At 45.2% G+C, this 22,825-nt stretch overlaps 1 protein-coding gene across 1 annotated transcript in view; it reads right to left on the bottom strand.

Moving 5' to 3' along the window:
• Positions 1-22,825, bottom strand: part of fam171a2a (family with sequence similarity 171 member A2a) — a 245,437-nt gene that overhangs the window by 73,221 nt on the left and 149,391 nt on the right. The window contains exon 5 of the mRNA XM_067969055.1: positions 21,326-21,502. Coding sequence (XP_067825156.1) covers positions 21,326-21,502 — 177 coding nt within the window. The remainder of the gene's footprint in view (positions 1-21,325; positions 21,503-22,825) is intronic.

Here is a 22,825-nt window from a genome sequence, read left to right as displayed (position 1 = left end):
GGTCACCTGTCCTAATTTCTCCTTATGTGGCACGGTGTCAAATTTTGTTTGATAATCGCTCCTGTGAAGTGCCTTGGGATGTTTTATTACATTAACGGCCCTATATAAATGCAAGTTATTGTTGTTGCACATACCCTGTGTGTAATGGAGGGCTGTAAGAGTAAACTGCTGACCTTGAAAGGCAGGGACAACTTTCAAGGCAGAAAAAAAAAGTACAATCAATATTTGTAGTGTAATAAATAATTTAAAAATGCAGTGGAGAACAAGGGCTTTGGGTGATACAGGCATCCTAGCTTTTCATAAGCAATCATCAGCAGTGCATCCATCCGCAGTGGGAGTCTTGAATGAAGCACAGATGAGTGATCAACTTTCGCCTGCAAATCACAATTCGAGACACCTTTTCAATTGGCTCATAAGATTCTCAGAAAAATATGCGAGACTGGCTGTTTCTCTCACAGTTCTGAGAGCCATTTTGTTGAACTATGCTGCTGACTTGCAGGCAAGCCTGATGGGAGTGGAGGGGTCTGGGAGTAAGAAAGGAAGAGAAACAAAGGCAACAGAATTAGAGAGAGAGAAAGAAACAGAAAAAAAGCAACGTTCTAAATCTTAAATTATAATCTTGCTCTTTTTTTTCCCCTCTATGCATTCGAGTGAGAAAGTTGTTTTGTTGATAGTGTATTTTCCAGGTGCATCTATCCTTGAGGGAATACAGAAGATCCACCCTTCAAAAGGGTCTGGGGTCAGGGTCCGATCAGAATAAATTACAGGAACACTGGAAATGTGCAACCACAATTTGCACTTAGATAGTGCCTTTAATCGTAGAAAAACATCCCAAGCCACTTCAGAGGGCGTGAGAAAAATGTAGGGGTTAATTCTCAGAATTAAGGTGAAAATAGTTTTGACAATATGGCAACTCGCAGTGTGCAATGCAAAAATACCCCGGGTTATATTCTTGCTGGGTTTCCAGAGCATGGAACTTGTGCTGTTTAATGCCAAGGGCCAAACATTTCCGTTCTCTACCCTCCTGATGTCGCCATCGAGGATTAACATCAGACAGCAGGAAAAGATAAAAACTATTTTCTTATTCATAACGGCTCCTCTGCCTGCCAACATACCCACCAGGAAGTCTTACAAGTTCTCCTGTTCTGACTGCTGTAAACATTAAAGTGTAGTGTTTTCTCTCACACATACTGATTTGGTGCCTCTTAGATCCCTCTTAAAAAAAAATGAAAGGGATACTCAAAGTTTCTGTCAGATCAGATTGTATTGTCAATGAGAGCTGAATTAGGTGGTAGCCTCTGAGTCAGAAGGTCATGGGTTCAATCCACACTCCAGAGACTTCAGCACATAATCTAGGCTCGAACACTCCAGTGCAGCACTGAGGGAGTGCTGCTCTGTCGGAGGTGCCGTCTTTCGGCTGAGACGTGAAAACGAGGTCCCGTCTGCCCTCTGGTGGATGATAAAGATCCCATGGCACTATTCACAGAACAGCAGGGGACTTCCCCCAGTGTCCTGGACAATATTTATCCCTCAACTAACATCACTAAAATGGATCATGTGATCATTATCTCGTTGCTGTTTGTGGGAGTTGCTGTGCGCAAATTGGCTGCCGCGTTTCCTACATTACAAGAGCGACCGCACTTCAAAAGTACTTTGTTGGCTCGAAAACGCTTTGGGACGTCCTGAGGTCATGAAAGGCACTATATAAAATGCAAGTCCTTTTCTTTCCTTTCCTGAATGATCCATTCACCCAGCTGCCAGTTACTACAATAAATAAGGTACAAGGATTAAATCTCCACAACATCTGCTCTAGAACATCTGACAGAAGGCCTGATTGCACAGAGTTAACACCTGTACACAAACAGCACGGCTCCACGTTTGGAAATAGCACAGTATTTGATTGATCACTTCACTGAAATGACCGACAATCTCTCCCTTTTTCAGTTTTCTAAACTGTCATATGAATTTCTGTGGCTATAAAAACAGCCTTGTATTATAGCCAGTTCTTGCGATTCTGATGACAGATCATCGACCTGAAACCTTAACTCTGTTTCTCTCCCCTTAGATGCTGCCTGACCTGCTGAGTGTTTCCAGCATTTTCTGTTTTTATTTCAGATTTCCAGCATCCGCAGTATTTTGTTTTTGTATTATAGCCACATGTTTCGTCTACTAAACATGTCATTTCTCAGCAATTTCTCTGTAATCATCCCTGCAGAATGAACAAAAATTATGTATATAATTTCAGCACCTAATAAACTGAAGAGAAGAGGTGGCCAAGAGAGGCCAACCACAGTCAGGGTTTGGCCTACCTCATCCTACAATCGCACTGACATTTATTCCTGGAACCTGGCGATTTTAATGTGCTGACATTTAGCATTCTGTAACCAGAAAGAGATTCATTCACTTCAACACAATCTACTCTTCTATAATAACTGTTATTTTGAGGCATGCAATGCCCATGTATCATTGCATTCTTTATTTGCACAATGATTGATGTGAATTTCAAATCACAGAGAGGGTGTTATGTTATTTTAAGTGACACGTATCACAGCTGCTAAAATCACTTACCCTAAGCAAATTGGAGCTCAAAACAGGCGACATTCAGTTGAAGGCTTTCTCCAAATCTATTCAGCAAAAATGTCTGCAGCAGTACTGGGCAGGAAACATATCACAGTGCGACATGGGATTCAGGCCGACGTATCCGAGCGTGTCAAACAGCTTGGGGCATTTGCTGGTTTTGCAACATGTGCCTTTTCAGGCCTGCCGCAAATGACCCACAGTCTATAGCACAACCGAGAGTGCCTGTCACAGCAATATGGAGTTCAAAGGACTTGAACATTAGTGAGAATTTATTTTATTTATCCAAACTCCCAAACCACATTACAGTAGGCCATGATTTCCGTGACTTTTTGAAAGGCGTCCTTTGAGAGGTCTGTTTGAATTTCAGTGATGTTCAAATTGGATTTCAAGCCTTTCACCACATTGCGTATCAGGGACTGCGATAAAAGGCAGGATGCAACTAACTATTCAACGCGTAGTATACACAGTCAATTATTTGAATTGTTTCTCCATGTGAGGGCTATAGTAAATGAGAACGAAAGAATTTGTGTTTATATAACCTCCTCATTGTGATGAAAAATCAAGCATTTTTGTCTAGCTTTAGCTTGGTAGTGACTCATTTAATTCAGACCCACAGTTCGTCAGGAGTTTGAAAAGCAGCTACGTTCAGAATCCATGGCCGAGCCTAACTGGATGATCACTGGGGCTGGTCTCAAGTTGTTGGTTTAACAGAGGAAACAAGCCACACAATTAAAAAATAACTGTCTGATGTCCAGGCAATTGAAAGATTAGCCTGTTTTTTTCATGTCAAAACCCAGATTGATGTAGAATTTTAATTAATGATTAATAATGCTACCGCCTGACCAATGTTAACCAATTGGTTTCTTGCAGGGACAGGTGTTAACCAATCAAGTTTGCGAAAGTTGCTCGTGAGTTTAAGTGTGTCTTTATAAGGCTGAGTGGTGCAGGCCTGAAGGTGGCAGCTTCTGGAGATTTGAATACTGTGTTTTGTGAGCTATGACTGGAGAAAACCCACTAATGTTCTACTCTGTTGGCAGCTTTATCAGACAGTGAGAACTGTGATTCTTACGGGGTCTGGTTGTGAGCGAGCTGCCCCACGCTGTGCACTGAGCAGTCCTGTCCCACTGTGGAATAGACTCTCAGCCAACTTTCTTCAGTGGCAGCAGTGAAATGAAGTTTTACGTGGACTTCTCTCCAGTGAGAAGGGTGCCACCAAAGAATTAGGAAGATCAGTTAGGACATTAGTGATGCCCCTGACTGTTACTTCCCCCTCATCTTTAAACCCCAGCAGTAAACAACCCATCAGGAGAAAAAATATCATGTACCTGCTTGTACTTTGGACTTACCAATATTGCATTGGCCAAGACTAACTGTTTCTGCCTATTGTCAAGAGGAACGCCACACATTATTTATAAAACGGTGTAGCCAAAGAGAACATTATGGACCTGAGACAGTAGAACTGAAAAGATCAATAATAATGAAATGAAAGAAATGATTTTCTCAGAGTGCTCACTATATTCACACTTCACTAATTTAAAATGAAATATCCAGGATTGAGTTTGCACATTGTCGTGATCAATCTTCTATGACATGACTCCGCTGGATTTAGAATGTGTCCATACGGAAGTCTCCTGCACACAAGGAGGAAAATATGCTCCATATTTGATTGGCAGTTTAGTCATCAGTGTTGTCACTTCAGTAAAACATAATGGTGAGTGTGAGGGTGTGTCTTTTAGTACAGGGAAAGCCAGCAAGGGGCTAAGAAGACTGAGGAAAAGAGGGAGTCAGTTAAGTGGGTATGGAGGCAGCAGTCTTTGGGAAGTGTGGGAAGCAAAGCCGGAGCAACAAAGACTGAAAGGAAATAATCAAGTGAGCACAGGAGTGCAGAGATACAGTAACCAAGAGAGCACAGGAGCGAGTGCAGAGTGGCTACAAGAACAGGTCAGAGGCTGGGTATTCTGCGGCGAGTGACTCACCTCCTGACTCCCCAAAGCCTTTCCACCATCTACAAGGCACAAGTCAGGAGTGTGATGGAATACTCTCCACTTGCCTGGACGAGTGCAGCTCCAACAACACTCAAGAAGCGCAACACCATCCAGGACAAAGCAGCCCACTTGATTGACACCCCATCCACCACCCTAAACATTCACTCCCTTCACCACCATCCACAGGATGCACTGCAGCAACTCGCCAAGGCTTCTTCGACAGCATCTCCCAAACCCACAACCTCTACCACCTAGAAGGACAAGAGCAGCAGGTACATGGGAACAACACCACCTGCACGTTCCCCTCCAAGTCACACACCATCCCGACTTGGAAATATATCGTCGTTCCCTCATCGTCGCTGGGTCAAAATTCTGGAACTCCCTTCCTAACAGCACTGTGGGAGAACCTTCACCATACGGACTGCAGCGGTTCAGGAAGGCGGCTCACCACCACCTTCTCAAGGGCAATTAGGGATGGGCAATAAAGGCCGGCCTCGCCAGCGACGCCCACATCCCATGAACGAATAAAAAGAAAGACAGTAACTAAGAGAGCACAGGAGAGAGTGCAGAGATACAGTAATCAAGAAAGCACAGGAGAGAATACAGAAATACAGTAACCAAAACAGCACAGGAGAAGAGTTCAGAGATACAGTAACCAAGTGAGCACAGGAGAGAGTACAGGAAACAGTGCAGAGAAACAGTAACCAAGAGAATGCAGAGTCACAATGCCCAAAATTCTGGTGAGGTAGGCAGGCATAAGTTTGGCAGATCATGCACAGATATGCTGGATTTCCACCCCATGTGTCCTACAGCCAAATTATGACCTGGAGGGAAAGGCAGGCCAGTCTTCTCTCTCCTTAAATCCACTGGAAGCTCTGGAACAATCCTGCAGGCACTCCTGGTAATTCCACCAAGTACACTTATAAATAAGCCCAGTGGGATCTACGAGAGCCAAGAGCTGACATAGATGCTGCACTCGGCTGCATGAATGCCCCAAGACTGCCAGAGGGAAAGATAATCAATCTCATATACACTTTATTTGTAAAAATGGGATTAATAATGTAACTATGAGAGAGCAGAGATACAGTACGAACCAAGAGACTGCAGAAGAAAGGAAAAAGGGTCAACAACTGAGTGGGATAGCAAGAAGCAAAGATAGAGACACACGTGCTGAGTGCAAGAAGCAGAGTGTGAGCCAGTGTGGGAAACAGAGACCCCCAGTAGGAGTTACAGTGAGGAGCAGGGCAGCTAAATCTCAATACTAAATCTGGAGCTATGCTGAGAGATTGCTTTTAGTTCTGTTGCCTCATTTGTGGATAAATCCTAAATCGGAACACCAAGATCTGTTCGCATCAGCAATTTGAATAATATGCAAATAAATTGAAACATGGATTTAAACTTTATATGTGGGCCCCTGCAAGGCTCCATAGACACTTATTTGGTCCATGAAGACAAAAAACTTGGACACCTAATATAAGATGTTTGGATCTTCACTGAAGTAATAATGGCAGATTACTTTACACACCACACATGCACAAAGAATAGGGGAAGTCCTCATTCCCTCACTCTGTCTCATCGTAATGGAATTCTTCTGAAAGCTGCAAACCCCATTTCCCCCTCCCCTCAGTTTTGCAATGTGTTAGTAGGGAAGGTCACTGAGGTCGACAGTATATGGGTAAAAGATACAGATAGCTATGTCTCTGTCTATGCCTGTGAGAGGGTGGTTACGTGGAGTTGAATTATAAAGCCCAGCAGTGCTGAGGACAGTTTTGGCACCCCAATTACTGCCCTGGCTGGGATCAGCTAACTCAGCACAGACCAGAAAGTGGAAACTAGTATTTCTGGTCAGTCTGGCTCCACACCGTACCACACCACTCGGTTCATTTACCTGACTTGTTGAGGGATCCAAATCTTCAAGGTTTTTTTTTTACTGGATTTCGCAAGAGTCAAGGCAGGGAGTCGAAACATTCTGGGTGAATTTCCAGTGAGGACTGAAGTCAGGGGTCAGGTGAAAAGCCTGTAAGCTGCCCTCCAGTACAGCCCTGCTGACTATGGTCATGGTCCTGCAAGGTAACTGCCATGCCGCTGTCAGTGATGTGGAGATCCATCTCAAGATAGATTTCCCCCCCTGTTGCCAATGAAGGCATCACAGCTGAAGCAGCAACGTTTAAAGTTGCTGGTGTTTCAAACCAGACTGCTGGTGGCTCAATGTGGTTTATTTAATCACTGGCCTTTATGACCCACCTCAGTCATGGGGAAAAGCCTGTAATGAAAGTCAAGATTCATCACATTAAACTGAGTGTACACACAACTGGTCACAGTCAGTTGTTTATCTAATGTCATCAGTATTCTAGGATTTAGTCCACAGTGTAAATGGGGCAGATTCCATAGAAGGGTATTTTTTGTGCCTGGTCCTCAGTGCACTAGGAAACCAGTAGAGAATTCCTGGGCAAGTTCAGTGCCCAAAAATATCAGAAACAATGTGCCCATAAACTCAAACAAGGCATCAGATCTGCTGTCGTTCCAATCATTGTGTGTCTATCACTAGTTTTTAATTAAACCTTAAGATACCTGGCAGCTTGTGGTGTTCAAGCCCCACTCTGCTCAGCTCTTGATCTGAGCGGGAGATGTTGAACGTACGATACAGTTTCATCCAGGAAGGACGAGGGAAAGTCAGAGCAGAGAGTCACATCTGCCTGTTCCAGTGGTTCAGGTAAATGTTAAAGATCCCATGTTGTTGTTTGGAGAAGAGCAGCAGGGAGTTCGCCTTGTTACTTGGCCAATATTTCTCCCTCAACCAACGCCACCAAAAACAGATTCATTCATCACATTGTTGTTTGCACTGTGCAAAATGGCTGCCGCATTTGATAGCATAGCAACAGTCAATGAAGGGTTTTGATAGGGTGAATAGGGAAAGAGGATTTTCCTCTGGGTGGGGTGTTGGTGATGAGGGGGTCGCCAATTTAAAATTATCCCCAGAAGAATGAGGAGGGAGGTTAGGAGAAATTTCTTTACTGAGAGGATAGTTGGAGCATGGAAAGCTTTGACACAGGGAGTGGATGAAGTAGGAACCATTGCATTGTGTAAGGGAGAATGGGATAGATATTTGAAGCAGAGGCAGATGCAAGGCTATTGGAAAAGAGCAGGGCAGTGGGATTAGTTTTGGTTTGCTCTAGCAAAGAGCTGGTGCAGACATGAGAGACCGGATGGCCTGCCCTTGTGCTTCAAACTGAGATGGTTCAAAGCACTTCAAAGTAATTAATCGTGTGTGAAGCACAGGGATAAATTTGAGATGTGGAAAGACGCTGTATAAATGAGGGCCGGTTACAGGCAGCAGGTTGTGCAGTTTGGTAGATGAAGATAAATGGAAGAAAAATGACCCCAAAAAATGGGAAACCGAAAAATATCCCCATGGACAAAAGAAAGTAACAACACAAATCTACATCAGCATGGCAGCATCTTATTTGCCTCTATTTACAGGTCCAGTACAGCCTTCGCCAACACACTTGACCAGGTGACAAAGCACTGGCAGGTTTGGTCAAAAGCACCAGGTTCATCCCATTAAGGGGTGATCTAATTGAGGTGTTTAAAATGATTAATGGATTTGATAATGTAGAGAGAGAAATTATTTCCTCTGGTGAGTCAGTCCAGAACAAGGGGGGCATAACCTTAAAATTAAGAGCTAGGCCATTCAGGGGTGATGTCAGAAAGCATTTCTTCACACAATGGGTAGTGGAAATCTGGAACTCTCTCCCCCCAAAACATCGTTACAACTGGGGGTCAATTGAAAATGTCAAAACTGAGATTGATAGATTTTTGTTAGGCAAGGGTACATTAAGGTTACGGAACGAAGGTGGGTAGATGGAGTTAAGATGCAGATCAGCCGTGATCTAATTGAATGACAGAACAGGCTCGAGGGGCTGAATGGCCTATTCCTGTCCTTATGTTCCAAACTGCCCGACTGTCGAAAGTCGTCACCAATCAGTTAGAAATTCCTGTTGATGTGAGGTATAGAGGATAACATTCCTGGAGTGGAGGAATTCCCTCCCTATTCCCTGATGGCAGAGAGTTCAGCTGTACACAGGCCACCAGCTGCTGCTACTGCTCCTGATAATTATACTAATCACAGCCCACCCCCACTAGAGACGGCCAGACTGCCTTTATATCCAAGTATCAGACACCAAACTGCAACAATTAAAAATGCAGAGATTCATGATATCACAACAGGACGTCCTTTACTAAAACCAAATCTGATTCCCGTTAACCCTTTCATTGACACAAAGCTGTAATTAGCCTTGATGAAGGTCCACTCCAGACGCAGTAACCCCGACTTTTGATTTGCACTGCCAGTTTAGTGCCGTGTCTCAAACAACACCATTTCTCACCAGAGTGACATTCTCTGAATGAAATACATAAACATTAGATGCAACGCACAGCCAGAATGACATAATAATAGTCATTAACAAGGAATTTGAAAAGCAGCGCTGAATGCTAATGTCAGAGCAGCCAGAACCCAGTGCCTTACTGACAGATTCTACATCACAATCGACAGAGCTCAGACTGGAGGTACACTGCATCTAAAATGGCTCTGTTGCTAAGGCAACTTGCTAATGTGGTACTGAAGAAATTTTGGAGTTGGTCTTTCCACCACCCGGGCCCGGACCCACCTAATAAGGGTCCCTGCTCCTGGTTGTTATCCTGTGACTCCCACCACAAATGCATCTTTGTGGACATTGGGTGAGGAAAGGATTGGTTGGTTGCCGAGGTCTCCCATAGTTGAACAGCCTCATGATGCTCATTGGCTACACCAGAAGGTAGTAGGCACCCAAAGACTGGAGATACAGCACTCAGCATAAATTAAAGGGCCAGGGCAGCACCTATTGCTCTTGGCACTGATACCATCAACCTATCTGGCTGCCCACTCTGGCAGGCATAGTCCTGAGCCTCAACACTCCAAGAACTCTGTTGCGAGCAGTGACATTAGCCTCAGGGGCAATGTTACTTCACCAGATGATTCAACTACTGCAGAGCAAGTTTTTTAGATTGATTTTTTACCCCTGACGTCAGATCTTTGCTCGTCTCCGTGTGCAAGAGTGCTTAAACCACAGTGACGGCCCTTTAGACACAAGAGCCTTACAGGACAGCATTTCAGCAGAAAAATCTTTAAGCTCCAATATATAGAATAGATGGGTATGAGGGAGGAACAAAATTAAAGGGCTCTTGTGACATTATGGGGGTGACAATGATCTTGGGCGTCAGCGCTAAACGGGCAATAGCGAATCGGTAGTCTGATTTTCGTTTCTATTGACGACTGCCCATGACCAATTTCACCCGCCACAAACCGCGTTCGGACTCACGCCATTTAATTGGAGACTGATGTTTGTACAATAGACAGAATTTGTTTTTATTTTCAATCCGCCAATCAAAGAAAGGACAACAAGCTGAAAAGTGATAATCACGGGGCCTTCTCGCCACACCCCAGTCGTGTAAGAAGCTGTTGCTATAGTTTTCAGTCATATTCTCTTGGAGAAGCACGGTCCTAATATAGTGGCTTCAAAGTTGCCATAAAGGAGGACGTTTCTGCAAGAGTCAGGACAGGTGATTTGCTGACATATGATTGTGCACACTTATATTTAACTGGTCATTTTATATTTATGGGAGTTGTACCATCTTTACATGCTTTCTCAGATCATTAAATGGTGCTTATGAAGACTTACAATCGAGGTTCTGCTTAGCTCAGTATATTTGGTTGTTATTACTCACATGCTGTCAGATGTTTACGATTAGCTGTCAGGGGTAGGAACATGGAAGCTCACTAGGCATTGAGATTTGGGTGAGGCAAGGTCCCTGTTGGGAGGATGATGAGTGCCAGGAACGGAGCTGTTTGTAGGGTGGTAGGCAGCTCCCTTCAGGTGTTGTGCTGTTAGAATGATGTGGAGATGCCGGTGATGGACTGGGGTTGACAAATGTAAGGTTATAGTCCAACAGTTTTATTTGAAAATCACAAGCTTTTGGAGGCTTTCTCCTTCGTCAGGTGAAGTGTGGGATTCCTTGAACGTTACCGCATTTATAGTCAGAGAACAATACCTGGTGATTACAGATAATCTTTCCAACTGCCCGTTGTCAAGGCAATCAAAGTGTTGAGACAGAGAGAAGGGGAGGCGAAGGGGGGGCGGGGTGGGGGGGGAGGGGAAACGTGGTAGAATTTGATACCAAGAAGTGAGCCCTCACCTCTCACCACTTCAATAACTCCAGAAACTGCCTCTGCATGCACTCATCTGTTGCCCTTTTAAAGGAATAATCCACAATATGGCCCTGCCATGGCTTTACTTTCAAATATTAATCCAAAAGCCAGGAGTCGCAAATGGCGCAGAACATCCAGGGAATCTACTGTTCCTGACCCACCCAGTCTATTTACTTCTGGAATGTGCTAGATCAGGATGCTAAAGTTTCATTAATTTATACAAATATGTAACATGCTCCCTGTCACAATCGTATGGGGGGGAGGGGGAGGAAATCGCTATGGAAACAGACTTGTTGAAAAGATCCACAAAATCGACAGCAATCTCTCCCCCTCCCCCTCCCCCCCACAACATTCCAAGCAACACTTAACTAGTGTTTACCTCATCTGCCTTGTGTTCACTGAGTGGGCTACGAACAAACACCACCACTTGAGAGAGCTTCCTCGGGGGGGGGGCGGGGGCTGAAATCCTGTGTGACTCCAGGCATGTCTGTGATATCACTGAAATATCTCCAGCAGTCTCTACCAGCAACTGGTTTGCTTAAAAATAGTTCTCTGCATTGAATACATTTCATGCTACACTTGAGGAAATGAGCCACAAAACCCGGTTGTCCATTTTGTCACGTGCACCTGTCTCTCTGCAGTTATTACCATGGTAACTAGATGTGGCTGAGAAGTTTGAGTGCCTTCATAAAAAAGCTCCAGCTCTCCTTTTCTCCCATTGGAATCCAACAGATCAGGTTACGGGATTAGAAACTGGTTATCATTGCTCCCGGTTTTCCAGGCGGAAAATGGGGGGTCCGGGGAGGGGATGACCGATTTTGCGGGGCTATGACCTACGCCCCAAAGACGCCTGAAAAACGCCTGACGCCTTTTATTGGCCTCGGACGATTTTCAGGTATTAGGATCAACCGGCTAAAACAGGTGTTAGGCCCCTTGCCTATGCTAATGAGGAGCTTAACATCTGTTTTAGGACCCCTCAGAGAAATTCGGCTGTCCTGTGCGAAGCCGGCGCCAGGCCTGCTCCACTCTGGTTTTGCTGGCACGGGGGCAGCCACCGCCAAAAAAGTAAGTACATTTTAAAAAAATGTTTTTATTGAGGAGCAGGCGTGCCCGTCCACAGCACGCCTGACAGCAGCCATTGGCCCCCCCCCCCCCCACCTTCTGCTGTTCCCCACCGCCAAGGCTTATCTGAGGCCGCTGCCGGTGAGGCAAGCCATACAAAAAGGGCGAGCTCACTGGAATATTTAGATGAGGCCCGAGACCCAATTTCGGGAAGGCCTCGGGCCTTGGTTCAGGAGTACGCTGCGCGCGCAGCACTGAGTCAGGACCCAAAAAACGGGAAGCTGGGGTGTATTAATTTCCTCTCCTGCACCTCAGGAGACCCCTGATACACAGAAGGAGCAGGAACAGATCAGTATTTCAGATTGATCTGCACCGAACAGATCAGCAGTGACAGTGCGTTCCAAGCAGCCCAAGGCCGTGTAAGTCGACACTCATACTGACACGTGCACTGGGAGTTAATTTTAGTGTCTGCATCTTCATCCAGCAGAAATTTTCCAGTCTGATTGTGAGCACATGAAAACTACTGATTTAAAAGAATGATCTACTATAGAAAAGGTCCACTGGGATTTTAGTTTGAAACAAGAAGACCTAAGAGATGATTCAATTAAGTAGCAGCAACACAGTTTCAAGGGAGGCAGCCCTGATGGTTTAAAGAAAGAAGGAACTTGCATTTATACAGAACGTTTCACATCCTTGGGGTGTCCTCAAGTGCGTCAGTCAATAAACTGATCCCATTTCCTCCGCAGCATGTGATACAATGTAGGTGACAGCACTGGACTGGAGATACTCTGGCCTCTTGCGCATCCCCAATTTTCATCACTCCACCATTGGCGGCCGTGCCTTCAGCTGCTTAGGCCCTACGCTCTGGAATTCCCTCCCTCTCTCTCTCTCTCTCTTCCTTTAAGTCGCTCCTTAAAACCTACTTCTTTGACCAAGTTTTAGATTAGCTGTGCTAATGTCTCTTTATGTGGCTTGGTGTCAAATTGTTTTGTCAGGTAACGCTCCTCTGAAGTGCCTTGGGGAAATATTTTTACCATGTTAAAGGTGCTATATAAATCCAAGTTGTTGTTGTACTGCCCAAACCAAGATTGTCTGTTATTCAAAGGCCTGTTTTTCCCCCAAGAAGAAGTGTTTTCTCAGTTGAGGGGACAGTGTTCCAGAAACAGAGTTTAATGCCTCTACTATTGGGAAAAGTCTGTGTGCTCCTCTGCAATGTGAAATTTTGCAGAGTCTGTTTTATTTCAGTTCTCACAAATGACAAAATGAATTTAGCAGCAGACACAATCAGTGATCTGATGGTGTTGTGTAACCTTCACTGTAAGACTGTAATAAAGTGTGCAAGGCAAAGCACAAGTTAATTTGTTTTCCTGCTCATAATACAACCTCCCTTACTGCACATGAGCTGTTCCCAACAACCCCCCACCCCACCCTGCCCTCACTCTCCCCAAGGTTGTTTCCAGCTCCCTGTAACTGTAAATATTTAAGCAACTAATTGCACTGGAAACAGTACATGTACTACAAAGAGAAATGAAGCAGCAATTTTATTCAAATGAATTGAGCAACCCTCAGTGCTGCTACAGACCCTTAGATGGTGCCTGACGGGCATTTGTTTAACCAGATTTCAATTTGGTTACAAACTGAGTTTCCGTGACCTACAGAGCGTGAGGGGTCGAACTAGTCCGCTGCTCGATCATGAGAAACCGTAGGATTCTTAACACCTTCTCCGTTCTTTAGAACTGACCAGGCCGTGAGGGATCTGAAAATTTATCCGAGTCATAATAATTAGAACCATAGAAAAGATACAGCACAGAAGGGGGCCATTCGGCCCATTGTGTCCACGCCGGCTCGAAGAACATCCAGGTGCCCATTCTAATCCCACCTTCCAGCACCCGGTCCGTAGCCCTGCAGCTTACAGCACTTTAGGTGCAGGTCCAGGTACTTTTTAAAAGAGTTGAGGGTCCCTGCCTCTACCACCAATTCGGGCAGCAAATTCCATACACCCACCACCCTCTGGGTAAAAAAGTTTTTCCCTCATGTCCCCTGTAATCCTTCCGCCAAACAGCTTAAATCTATGTCCTCTAGTTCTTGAACTCTCCGCTAGGGGAAACAGATACTTCCTGTCTACTCTATCTGGGCCCCTCATAATTTTGTACACCTCAATCAAGTCTCCCCTCAGCCTTCTCTGCTCCAAGGAAAACAACCCCAGCCTTTCCAATCTCTCCTCGTAGCTGCAATTTTCAAACCCTGGCAACATTCTTGTAGATCTTCTCTGCACTCTCTCCAGGGCAATTACGTCTTATCTGGTGACCAGAACTGCGCACAATACTCCAGCTGTGGCCTTACCAGCGTTTTATACAGTTCCATCATTACATCCCTGCTTTTGTATTGTGACTGATGGAGAAAGTGCTGCTCTTTCATGGACTCCAGTTATGAACCAGCTTTAAGTGAAAAGAGAAAACAAATGTGCACAGAGCCCTAAATCATCTAAAGAGCCTCATTTCAGCTGGAACACATTACTGACCAGCACTCCTGGGTTTTACAAACACTGCATAAATATACCAACTGCAAGATCTAAAGTCAGGGAGAGGTCAGAACAACAACAAAAAGGTCAAACAGCAAAATATTAACCTGAAATATTCATCCCAGTCACCCTTGACAAAGAGAGGCTGTAACTGTGGAAAGACTCTAAGCACACTGGAGCAGAAATCGCTCCCGAAATAACAGAGAGCTCAACAGCGCTCTCCGTTGTTAGTGGCAAAATGGAGGAGCAAATTCTGGCGTTCGCACATGCGTAGTGAAACGTGGAAATCAGGAACTTGCTTCTAGTGTTTGCCTGCGATATGACAGCTTTGAATTAAAGGGACATCGCACACTGCATTCAGAGGAATCATTGAAAAAGCGCAAGCTTGCTTATCTGCTTAGCTGGAAAGTAACTAATTACGCCACCAGACGGGTACGCTTAAAAATACCAGGTCTAAACTAAGTGTTAACAGCGCAGTTAGTCTTAATGTCTGCCAAACAACTAAAAATTGACTTTTAAAAATGTGGAGTCGCATTACTCCTGATTTTAATAGTTTTTGGTCATTAAAATTGTTTTTTAAATTAAAAAATTAATTTTTTTTTACATTTCCCCTCTGTCTCTCTTATTCAATTATTTCTTACGCTCCGTATTTTTCACTATTTTTACATTGCTTTTAATGTTGTACCTTTCAATTCCTGGTTTCACAATTCGGAAACAGTGAACGCAGCGTGTGAAAAATGCTGCGATCTGATTGATCGAGGGGAGAGACCGATCCTCCCGCTTCTCCCAGGGTCCTAACTTCGCTTGAACTGACCCTGGGCTCTTCTCCGCTTCCTATTCAAGGAAGTGGCTGAGGAAGACTGCAGTAAGTTAGTGTGTTCGTGTGAATCTATGGAGCGGCGAGCACTGTTGATTCGTCACTCCGAGCGATTTCTACCCCATAATTGATCTAAAAGCACGTCTGGGAATGTGCAGAAGATACAATTATTTCCACGAGTAATGCCTTTTCTCCCAGATCCCTGGTGGATCAGCTGATAAAGTCACCGCCCAGTGTGATACCGAACAGTTGTGGCCAGGGAAATCCATGGTTCAATCTGCGATGAGTTAACTGATCTCAGCTGAGACAGCATTGGGAATTACTACAATTGGCCTCAACACTCCTGGGTTGGGTGGAGAGGGAATTGTCAGGGTTCCCAGTACTGATTGGCATCCGATGGTCTGAGCTGGAAAAAGCATGTGTCCGGTGTGGCCAGGATCATAGTTGGCTGTGTTTGCTTCCAGCTGTCGAACTGCCATCAACAACCACTGTCTAGGCTCATGTGTAGGAATAAATGGGTCTTTTTCGGGGTGGCAGGCAGTGACTAGTGGGGTACCGCAGGGATCAGTGCTCGGGCCCCAGCTCTTCACTATATATATCAATGATTTGGATGAGGGAACCAAATGCAATATTTCCAAGTTTGCTGACGACACAAAACTAGGTGGGATCGTGAGTTGTGAGGAGGATGCAAAGAGACTTCAAGGCGATTTAGACAAGTTGAGTGAGTGGGCAAATAGATGGCAGATGCAGTATCACGTGGATAAATGTGAAGTTATCCACTTCGGAAGGAAAAACAGAAAGGCAGAGTATTATTTAAATGGTGGTAGATTAGGGAATGTTGATGTGCAAAGGGACCTGGGTGTCCTTGTACTCCAGTCACTGAAAGCAAACATGCAGGTGCAGCAAGCAGTTAGGAAGGCAAATGGTATTTTGGCCTTTATTGCAAGAAGGTTTGAGTATAGGAGCAAGGATGTCTTACTGCAGTTATACAGGGCCTTGGTGAGACCACACCTGACGTATTGTATGCTGTTTTGGTCTCCTTACCCAAGAAAGGATATACTTGCCATAGAGGGAGTGCAGCGAAGGTTCACCAGACTGATCCCTGGGATGGCAAGACTGTCGTATGAGGAGAGATTGGGTCGACTCAGCCTGTGTGCACTCGAGTTTAGAAGAATGAGAGGGGTCTCATTGAAACATGTAAAATTCTGACAGGACTAGACAGACTGGATGCAAGGAGGATGTTTCCCCTGGCTGGGTGGTCTAGAACAAGGGGTCGCAGTCTCAGGATACGGGGAAGGACATTTAGGACTGAGATAAGGAGAAATTTCTTCACTCAGAGGGTGGTGAACCTGTGGAATTCTCTACCACAGAAGGCTGTGGAGGCCAAGTCACTGAATATATATAAGGAGCTAGATAGATTTCTAGGCACAAAAGGCATCAAGGGGTATGGGGAGAGAGCAGGAATATGGTATTGAGATAGAGGATCAGCCATGATCAAATTGAATGGCAGAGCAGGCTCGAAGGGCCGAATGGCCTACGCCTGCACCTATTTTCTATGTTTCTATATTTCTATGTTAAAATTAGCCACTTAGAAAGGCACCAATTGCCCATGGAACTATGTACAGCAGCAAGAGGCGGTGGCTTCAGGGGAGGAGGAGAGCAAATTATTTAATGTTTGGTGAGAAGGTTGGGTCCAGTTTAATGCTAGAGCTCCAAAACAGTAGGGTGTGGGATTGTAACCACAATTCCTCAGATGGTGAACCTCCTTACCTCAAGTATGCATTGTGGGGAAGAGCTGTGGTTCCTCACAGACAAGGAGGGAAAACCACTGAATTAGTCACTCTGGGCTTCTACATTGGGAGTACTGACCAATTAGATCTGACAAACACTTTCCAGAGCAAATAAAGAGAGCAGCCATTACCGCATAATGCCCGCATTACCGCACAGTGCCACATAACAGGCTTGTCTTCAAAGTTGAAGCCCATGGAATAAAGGGGGCAGTGGCATCACGGATACGAAATTGGCTAAGTAATAGGAAACAGAGAGTAGTGGTGAACAGTTGTTTTTCAGACTGGAGGGAGGTGTACAGTGGTGTTTCCCAGGGGTCAGTACTACGACCACTGCTTTTTTTTGATATATGTTAATGACTTGGACTTGGATGTACATGGCACAATTTCAAAATCTGCAGATGACACAAAACTTGGAAGGGTAGTGAACAGTGAGGAGGATAGTGATAGACTTCAAGAGGATTTGGACAGGCTGGTGGCATGGGCGGACACCTGGCAGATGAAATTCAACGCAGAAAAGTGTGAAGTGATATATTTCGATAGAAAGAATGAGGAGAGGCAATATAAATTAAAGGGTAAAATTCTAGAAGGGGTGCAGGAACAGAGAGATCTGGGGGTATATGTGCACAAATCGTAGGGCAGATTGATAAATAGAGGCATAGAGTACAAAAGCAAGGAGGTTATGAAGAACCTTTATAAAACAGTGGTTCGGCCACAACTGGAGAATTGTGTCCAGTTCAGGGCACCACACTTTAGGAAGGATGTGAAGGCCTTAGAGAGGGTGCAGAAAAGATTTACTAGAATGATTCCAGGGACAAGGGACTTCAGTTACATGCATAGACTGGAGAAGCTGGAGTTGTTCTCCTCAGAGTAGAGTAGAGAAGGTTGAGAGGTTTGGACAGAGTAGATAGAGAGAAACCGTTCTTGTTGGCGGAGGGTGAAGAACCAGAGGACACAGATTTAAGGTGATTGGCAAAAGAACCAAAGGCGACATGAGAAAAAACTTTTTTACACAGCGAGTGCTTGTGATCTGGAATACACTGCCTGAGGGAGTGATGTAGGCAGATTCAATCGTGGCTTTCAAAAGGGAATTCGATAAGTACTTGAAGGGAAAAAATTTGCAAGGGCAAAGGGCAGGGGAGTGGGACTAGCTGGATTGCTCTTGCAGAGAGCCAGCACGGACTCAACGGGCTGAATGGCCACCTTCCATACTGTACCCTTTCAATGATTCTATGATTACAGTCCATACCAAATAAAAATCTAAGCAGTTCAATTTAAATCATTCTAATCATTTATAATTGTACCTGAAAGCTTAACTAAGTAGGTTGGAGTAAATCACAAACATTTAGAAATTCACATTGTAGTAGCTGAAATTTTAACCAATTTCATGAATTGGGCCTCTTGAGGCCTCAGGCTCCTGGGTGAATCTAGGATTTAGTGCATGAACAGGTCAAAACCAAGGTGTCAGCTGCTGAGGTAGGGTTCCCAACCCTGCTGGAATGACCGGGAGTTACCCGGAATCGGGGTTCCTCTTGAGTGCTGCCTCCAACAGCCCGGGAGATCAGCGATTTAAATTTCCTGCCGCAGTGTGTCTCCCCCACCCCCGCTCAGTGACATCACTGGCTGCGGTTATTGGGCCCTCCAGCTCAGTGACATCACCCGCAGAACCGTGACCATGTGGAGCGCAGTCGGGAGGAGTCTAGGCATTCGGGGGGCGGGGGGGGAGGGAGAATCTTGGAAACGGGGGCGAGAGCTCTCGGAAACGGAGTGGGCTCTCGGAAATGAGGAAAGGTCCTCAGTTTCCCCTCTTCCCCACCCTCGGTTTCTCCTCTTTGTCTTTTCATGGGTGGCCTTATGGTTATTGGAAGTTATCGTACAACAGTTGCTGGCCCGAGACCATGAGCAAAAATACTCAACTACAGGGGACCCAACCTTTATAAGGTAAATGCAATAACATTAGTAGAAGTCATGTGATCGGATGTCACATGATCAAACCTCCAGGCACGCCTCCAACCAGAGTTGGCAACCCTAAGCTGAGGCCTATTCAATTACACTTTTTCTTTCATTTTGTCTCTGAGCAACATCATGGGAGATCAACTAGTACATTGTAAAAAGGTACAAGGAGTTAGAGAAACGTTCTTGAAAACACAGGTAAAAATAGTCTTATATTTTACGGTGAATTGAGTACACTGGTAATATTATAATATTGACAGCAAAATAAAAGCGTCACTTTCCTTGAAGCCTCACATTTATATTCAGGTAAATTCGATATTGACCTATTTATTACACTCAGAGAGAAATACCAGCAGAACTAGAGATAAAGCAATAATCTCAGTGACACACCATCAAATCAGAAAAAATGACAACCCTAGGCGATTTGGTCCAATTTTCTAGGGTTTGAGGAGAAACAAATAACGTAATAAGATTTCAGCTGAAAAGGTGTTAGAACACAGAATATGAGAGACACGGGCAAAGAAGAAATATCACCTTCTTAGTCTGATCAGAAACCACTTGAATATCACTGGACACGTTATAAGAAACATTTAAAATCAACCTCACTCTAACCCCGTAGAGAAATTATAATTAGTAAGATATATTCCATTCAATTTAAGTCAAATTGAAGATCTTCATCTCTTACCTCCCAAACCAGCGACCTCTACCACCTAGATTAGGACAAGGGCAGCAAACGAATGGGAACACCATCATCTCCAAGTTCCCTTCCAAGTCACACACCACCCTGTCTTGGAAATATATCGCTGTTCCTTCTTGATCATTGGGTCAAAATCCTGCAACTCCTTACCCAACAGCATTGTGGGAGAACCTTCACCATATGGACTGCAACAGTTCAAGAAGGCGACTCACCACCACCTTCTCAAGGGCAACTAAGGATTTGCAATAAATGCTAGCCTCGCCAGCAATGTCCACATCCCAAGGATAAATACACAACACAACTTGCATTTATATAGCACCTTTAACATAGTAAAACGTCCCAAGGCACTTCACAGGAGCGTTATCAAACAAAATCTGACACTCAGCCACATAAGGTGATAGTACGAGAGGTGACCAAAGAGGTAGGTTTTAAGAAACATCTTAAAGGAAGAGAGAGTGTAAGAGAGGCTCAGAGATTTAGGGAGGGGAATTCCAGAGCTTAGGGCCGAGGCAGCTGAAGGCACGGCCACCAATGGTGGAGCAATGAAAATCGGGGATCCACTAGAGACCAGAATTGGAGGAGCACAGAGGTCTCGGAGGGTTGTAGGGCTGGAGGCGGTTATAGATTTAGGGAGGGGGCGAGGCCATGGAGAGATTTGAAAAATGGATGAGAATTTTAAAATCGAGGCGTTGCCGGATTGGGGGCCAATATAGGTTATGGAGCACTTGGGGGATGGGTGAACTGGACTTGGTGCGAGTTGCGATACAGGCTGCAGAGTTTTGGATGAGCTCACGTTTATGGAGGGTGGAAGATAGGAGGCTGGCCAGGAGAGCATTGGAATAATCAAGTCTAAAGGGAACAAAGGCATGGATGAGAGTTTCAGCAGCAGATGAGCTGAGGCGGGGATGGAGATGGGGGACGTTACGGAGGCGGAATTGGGAGCTCTCACTGATGGAGAGGATATGGGATTGGAAGCTCAGCTCAGGGTCAAATAGGAGACCACGGTTGCGAACGGTCTGGTTCAGCCTTAGACAGTGTCCATGGAGAGGGATGGAGTCAGTGGCTAGGTAACAAAGTTTGTGGCGGGAACCGAAGACAATGGCTTCGGTCTTCCCAGTATTTAATTGGAAGAAATTTCTGCCCTTACTGGATGTCGGACAGGCAGCATGACAAATCAGAGGCAGTGGAGGGGTCAAGAGAGGGGGTAATGAGGTAGAGCTGGGTATCGTCAGCTTACATGTGGAACCTGATGTTGTGCTTTCGAATGATATCGCCGAGGATCAGCCTGTAAATGAGAAATAGGAGGGGGCCAAGGATAAGATCCTTGGGGAACTCCAGAGGTAATGGTGTGGGAGTGGGGAGAGAAGCTACTGCAGGTGATTCTCTGGCTACAACTGGATAGATCGGAATGGAACTAGGTGAGCGGAGTCCCACCCAGCTGGACAATGGAGGCGAGGCATTGGAGGAGGATGGTGTGGTCAACCATATGAAAGGCTGCAGACAGGTCGAGAAGGATGAGGAGTGATAGTTTATCATCGCCACAGTCACATAGGATGTCATTTGTGACTTTGATTAAAAAAAAATACCAACAAGTGTCTCTACTTAAATGACCTGAATTATAACTTGTTTGGTTCAATGTAAATTAATACAACATATCTGTCTCAACAAAGGTTACTCACCAATCTTCCTGTCAAACTTCCAGGCAGGGATGCTCCTCACTGTTGTCACAAGGCCGTCAGTGGGGAGAGGGACAGACACTTGAATGGGGCCGGACACTTCGACACCAGAGCCATTACTGGTGAACAGGTGGACGCTGACTGCAGCCACAGGGATCAGTTCAAACTTGGAGCCGTTAACTATTTATATAAAAAAATAAGGAGAGTGTCATCAGCACCCAACAGCAACGTGTAATGTTGTAAATCCAACTTTCCAGAAGCCACAGTGCAAACTGAAACATTTTATTTTAAATCCAGTGAGGTTACTTCTACCAATTAAGGATTTTGGGGTGTGAAATTGGCGATAACGCATAATGGGGAGAAGCCACGGAGGGTAGGGCAATGTGGGGTGGGTGGGAGGAGCTGTTTTTTTGTGGGGCCAGGTGGAGCATTTGACTCCACAAAATCGTTTACATACCTTTTTTGAAACTTTTTTTGGAGCTGCCTGCAGTGGTCCCTTTAAGAGCTGCTGGTTGCACTGCTTCATGCCAAGAGCCAATGGGCGGAGCACGCACAGTGCACACTCTGCCACATTGTTACTTCAAAATTCCATCCCACTTTTCTGACATTTCTGCCGCTACCCTGTCCAATTTCAGGTGGGGCAATGGAGTAAAATTCAGCCCAGTCAGTCCATGTAAACTACATAGTGGTGAAACTGGCAGTAGCACCAAATGGACGATAGTGAACTGACAGCCCGTTTTACACTTTGTCCGAATTCCTTTTCCATTAAAGCTAAGAAAATCGTGTAAGGTGGAAAACCTACATTAATGCTCCATCTGGCCCCACAAAATTACCCCACCCCCACCCCGCATTGCCTGACCCTCCGCGGCCCTCCCCAGGGGATTGCCTCTTCTCCCCCTTTAACTGACCTGGACTAGCCGGGTTCCCCGGTGGAGTAACTGGATTTTTGACCTGCTCCGATCAGCAAGCTGCTCCAAATGAGCAAGCAGCTCACCGACAGAATGCTAATGAGGCCCGACCATGATTGCTCCGCCTCCACCCGCCTCCCACCCAATGGAAACAGTCACACGAATGTCTACCCCGAAATCTTTAATCTATTTGTTTCACTTAAATAAAGAACCAGAAAGAACAGGTTCGAATTGTTAAGGAGAGTGTCCAGATAAAGGACGATATATAAAAAAATTTAACTTGCACAATTTGCAGCCTCTGCATTAATATGTCTGAAGGAAGACACACATACTATGGTGTATTGAACACTACAAGAATGTCCCATGTTCTCCTCTCCTGCCCTCCCTTTAGTCCCTGCACACAGAGTACCATTCCAAGGAGACTGGCAACTGATATACCCAGTCAATAATGCACTACAAACACCTACCCAGGGGCACCCGCAACCACCACCACCACCGAGAAGGACAGGGGCACCATCACCTCCAAGTTCCCCTTCAAGTCACACACCAGCCTGACTTGGACATATATCGGCCGTTCCTTCATCGTCGTTGGGTC

This window comes from Heptranchias perlo, chromosome 30 (genome assembly GCF_035084215.1).
Source record: "Heptranchias perlo isolate sHepPer1 chromosome 30, sHepPer1.hap1, whole genome shotgun sequence".
Classification (NCBI taxonomy): domain Eukaryota; kingdom Metazoa; phylum Chordata; class Chondrichthyes; order Hexanchiformes; family Hexanchidae; genus Heptranchias; species Heptranchias perlo.
Note: the sequence above shows the minus strand (reverse complement) of the source record. Positions and strands in the feature narration are given on the sequence as shown.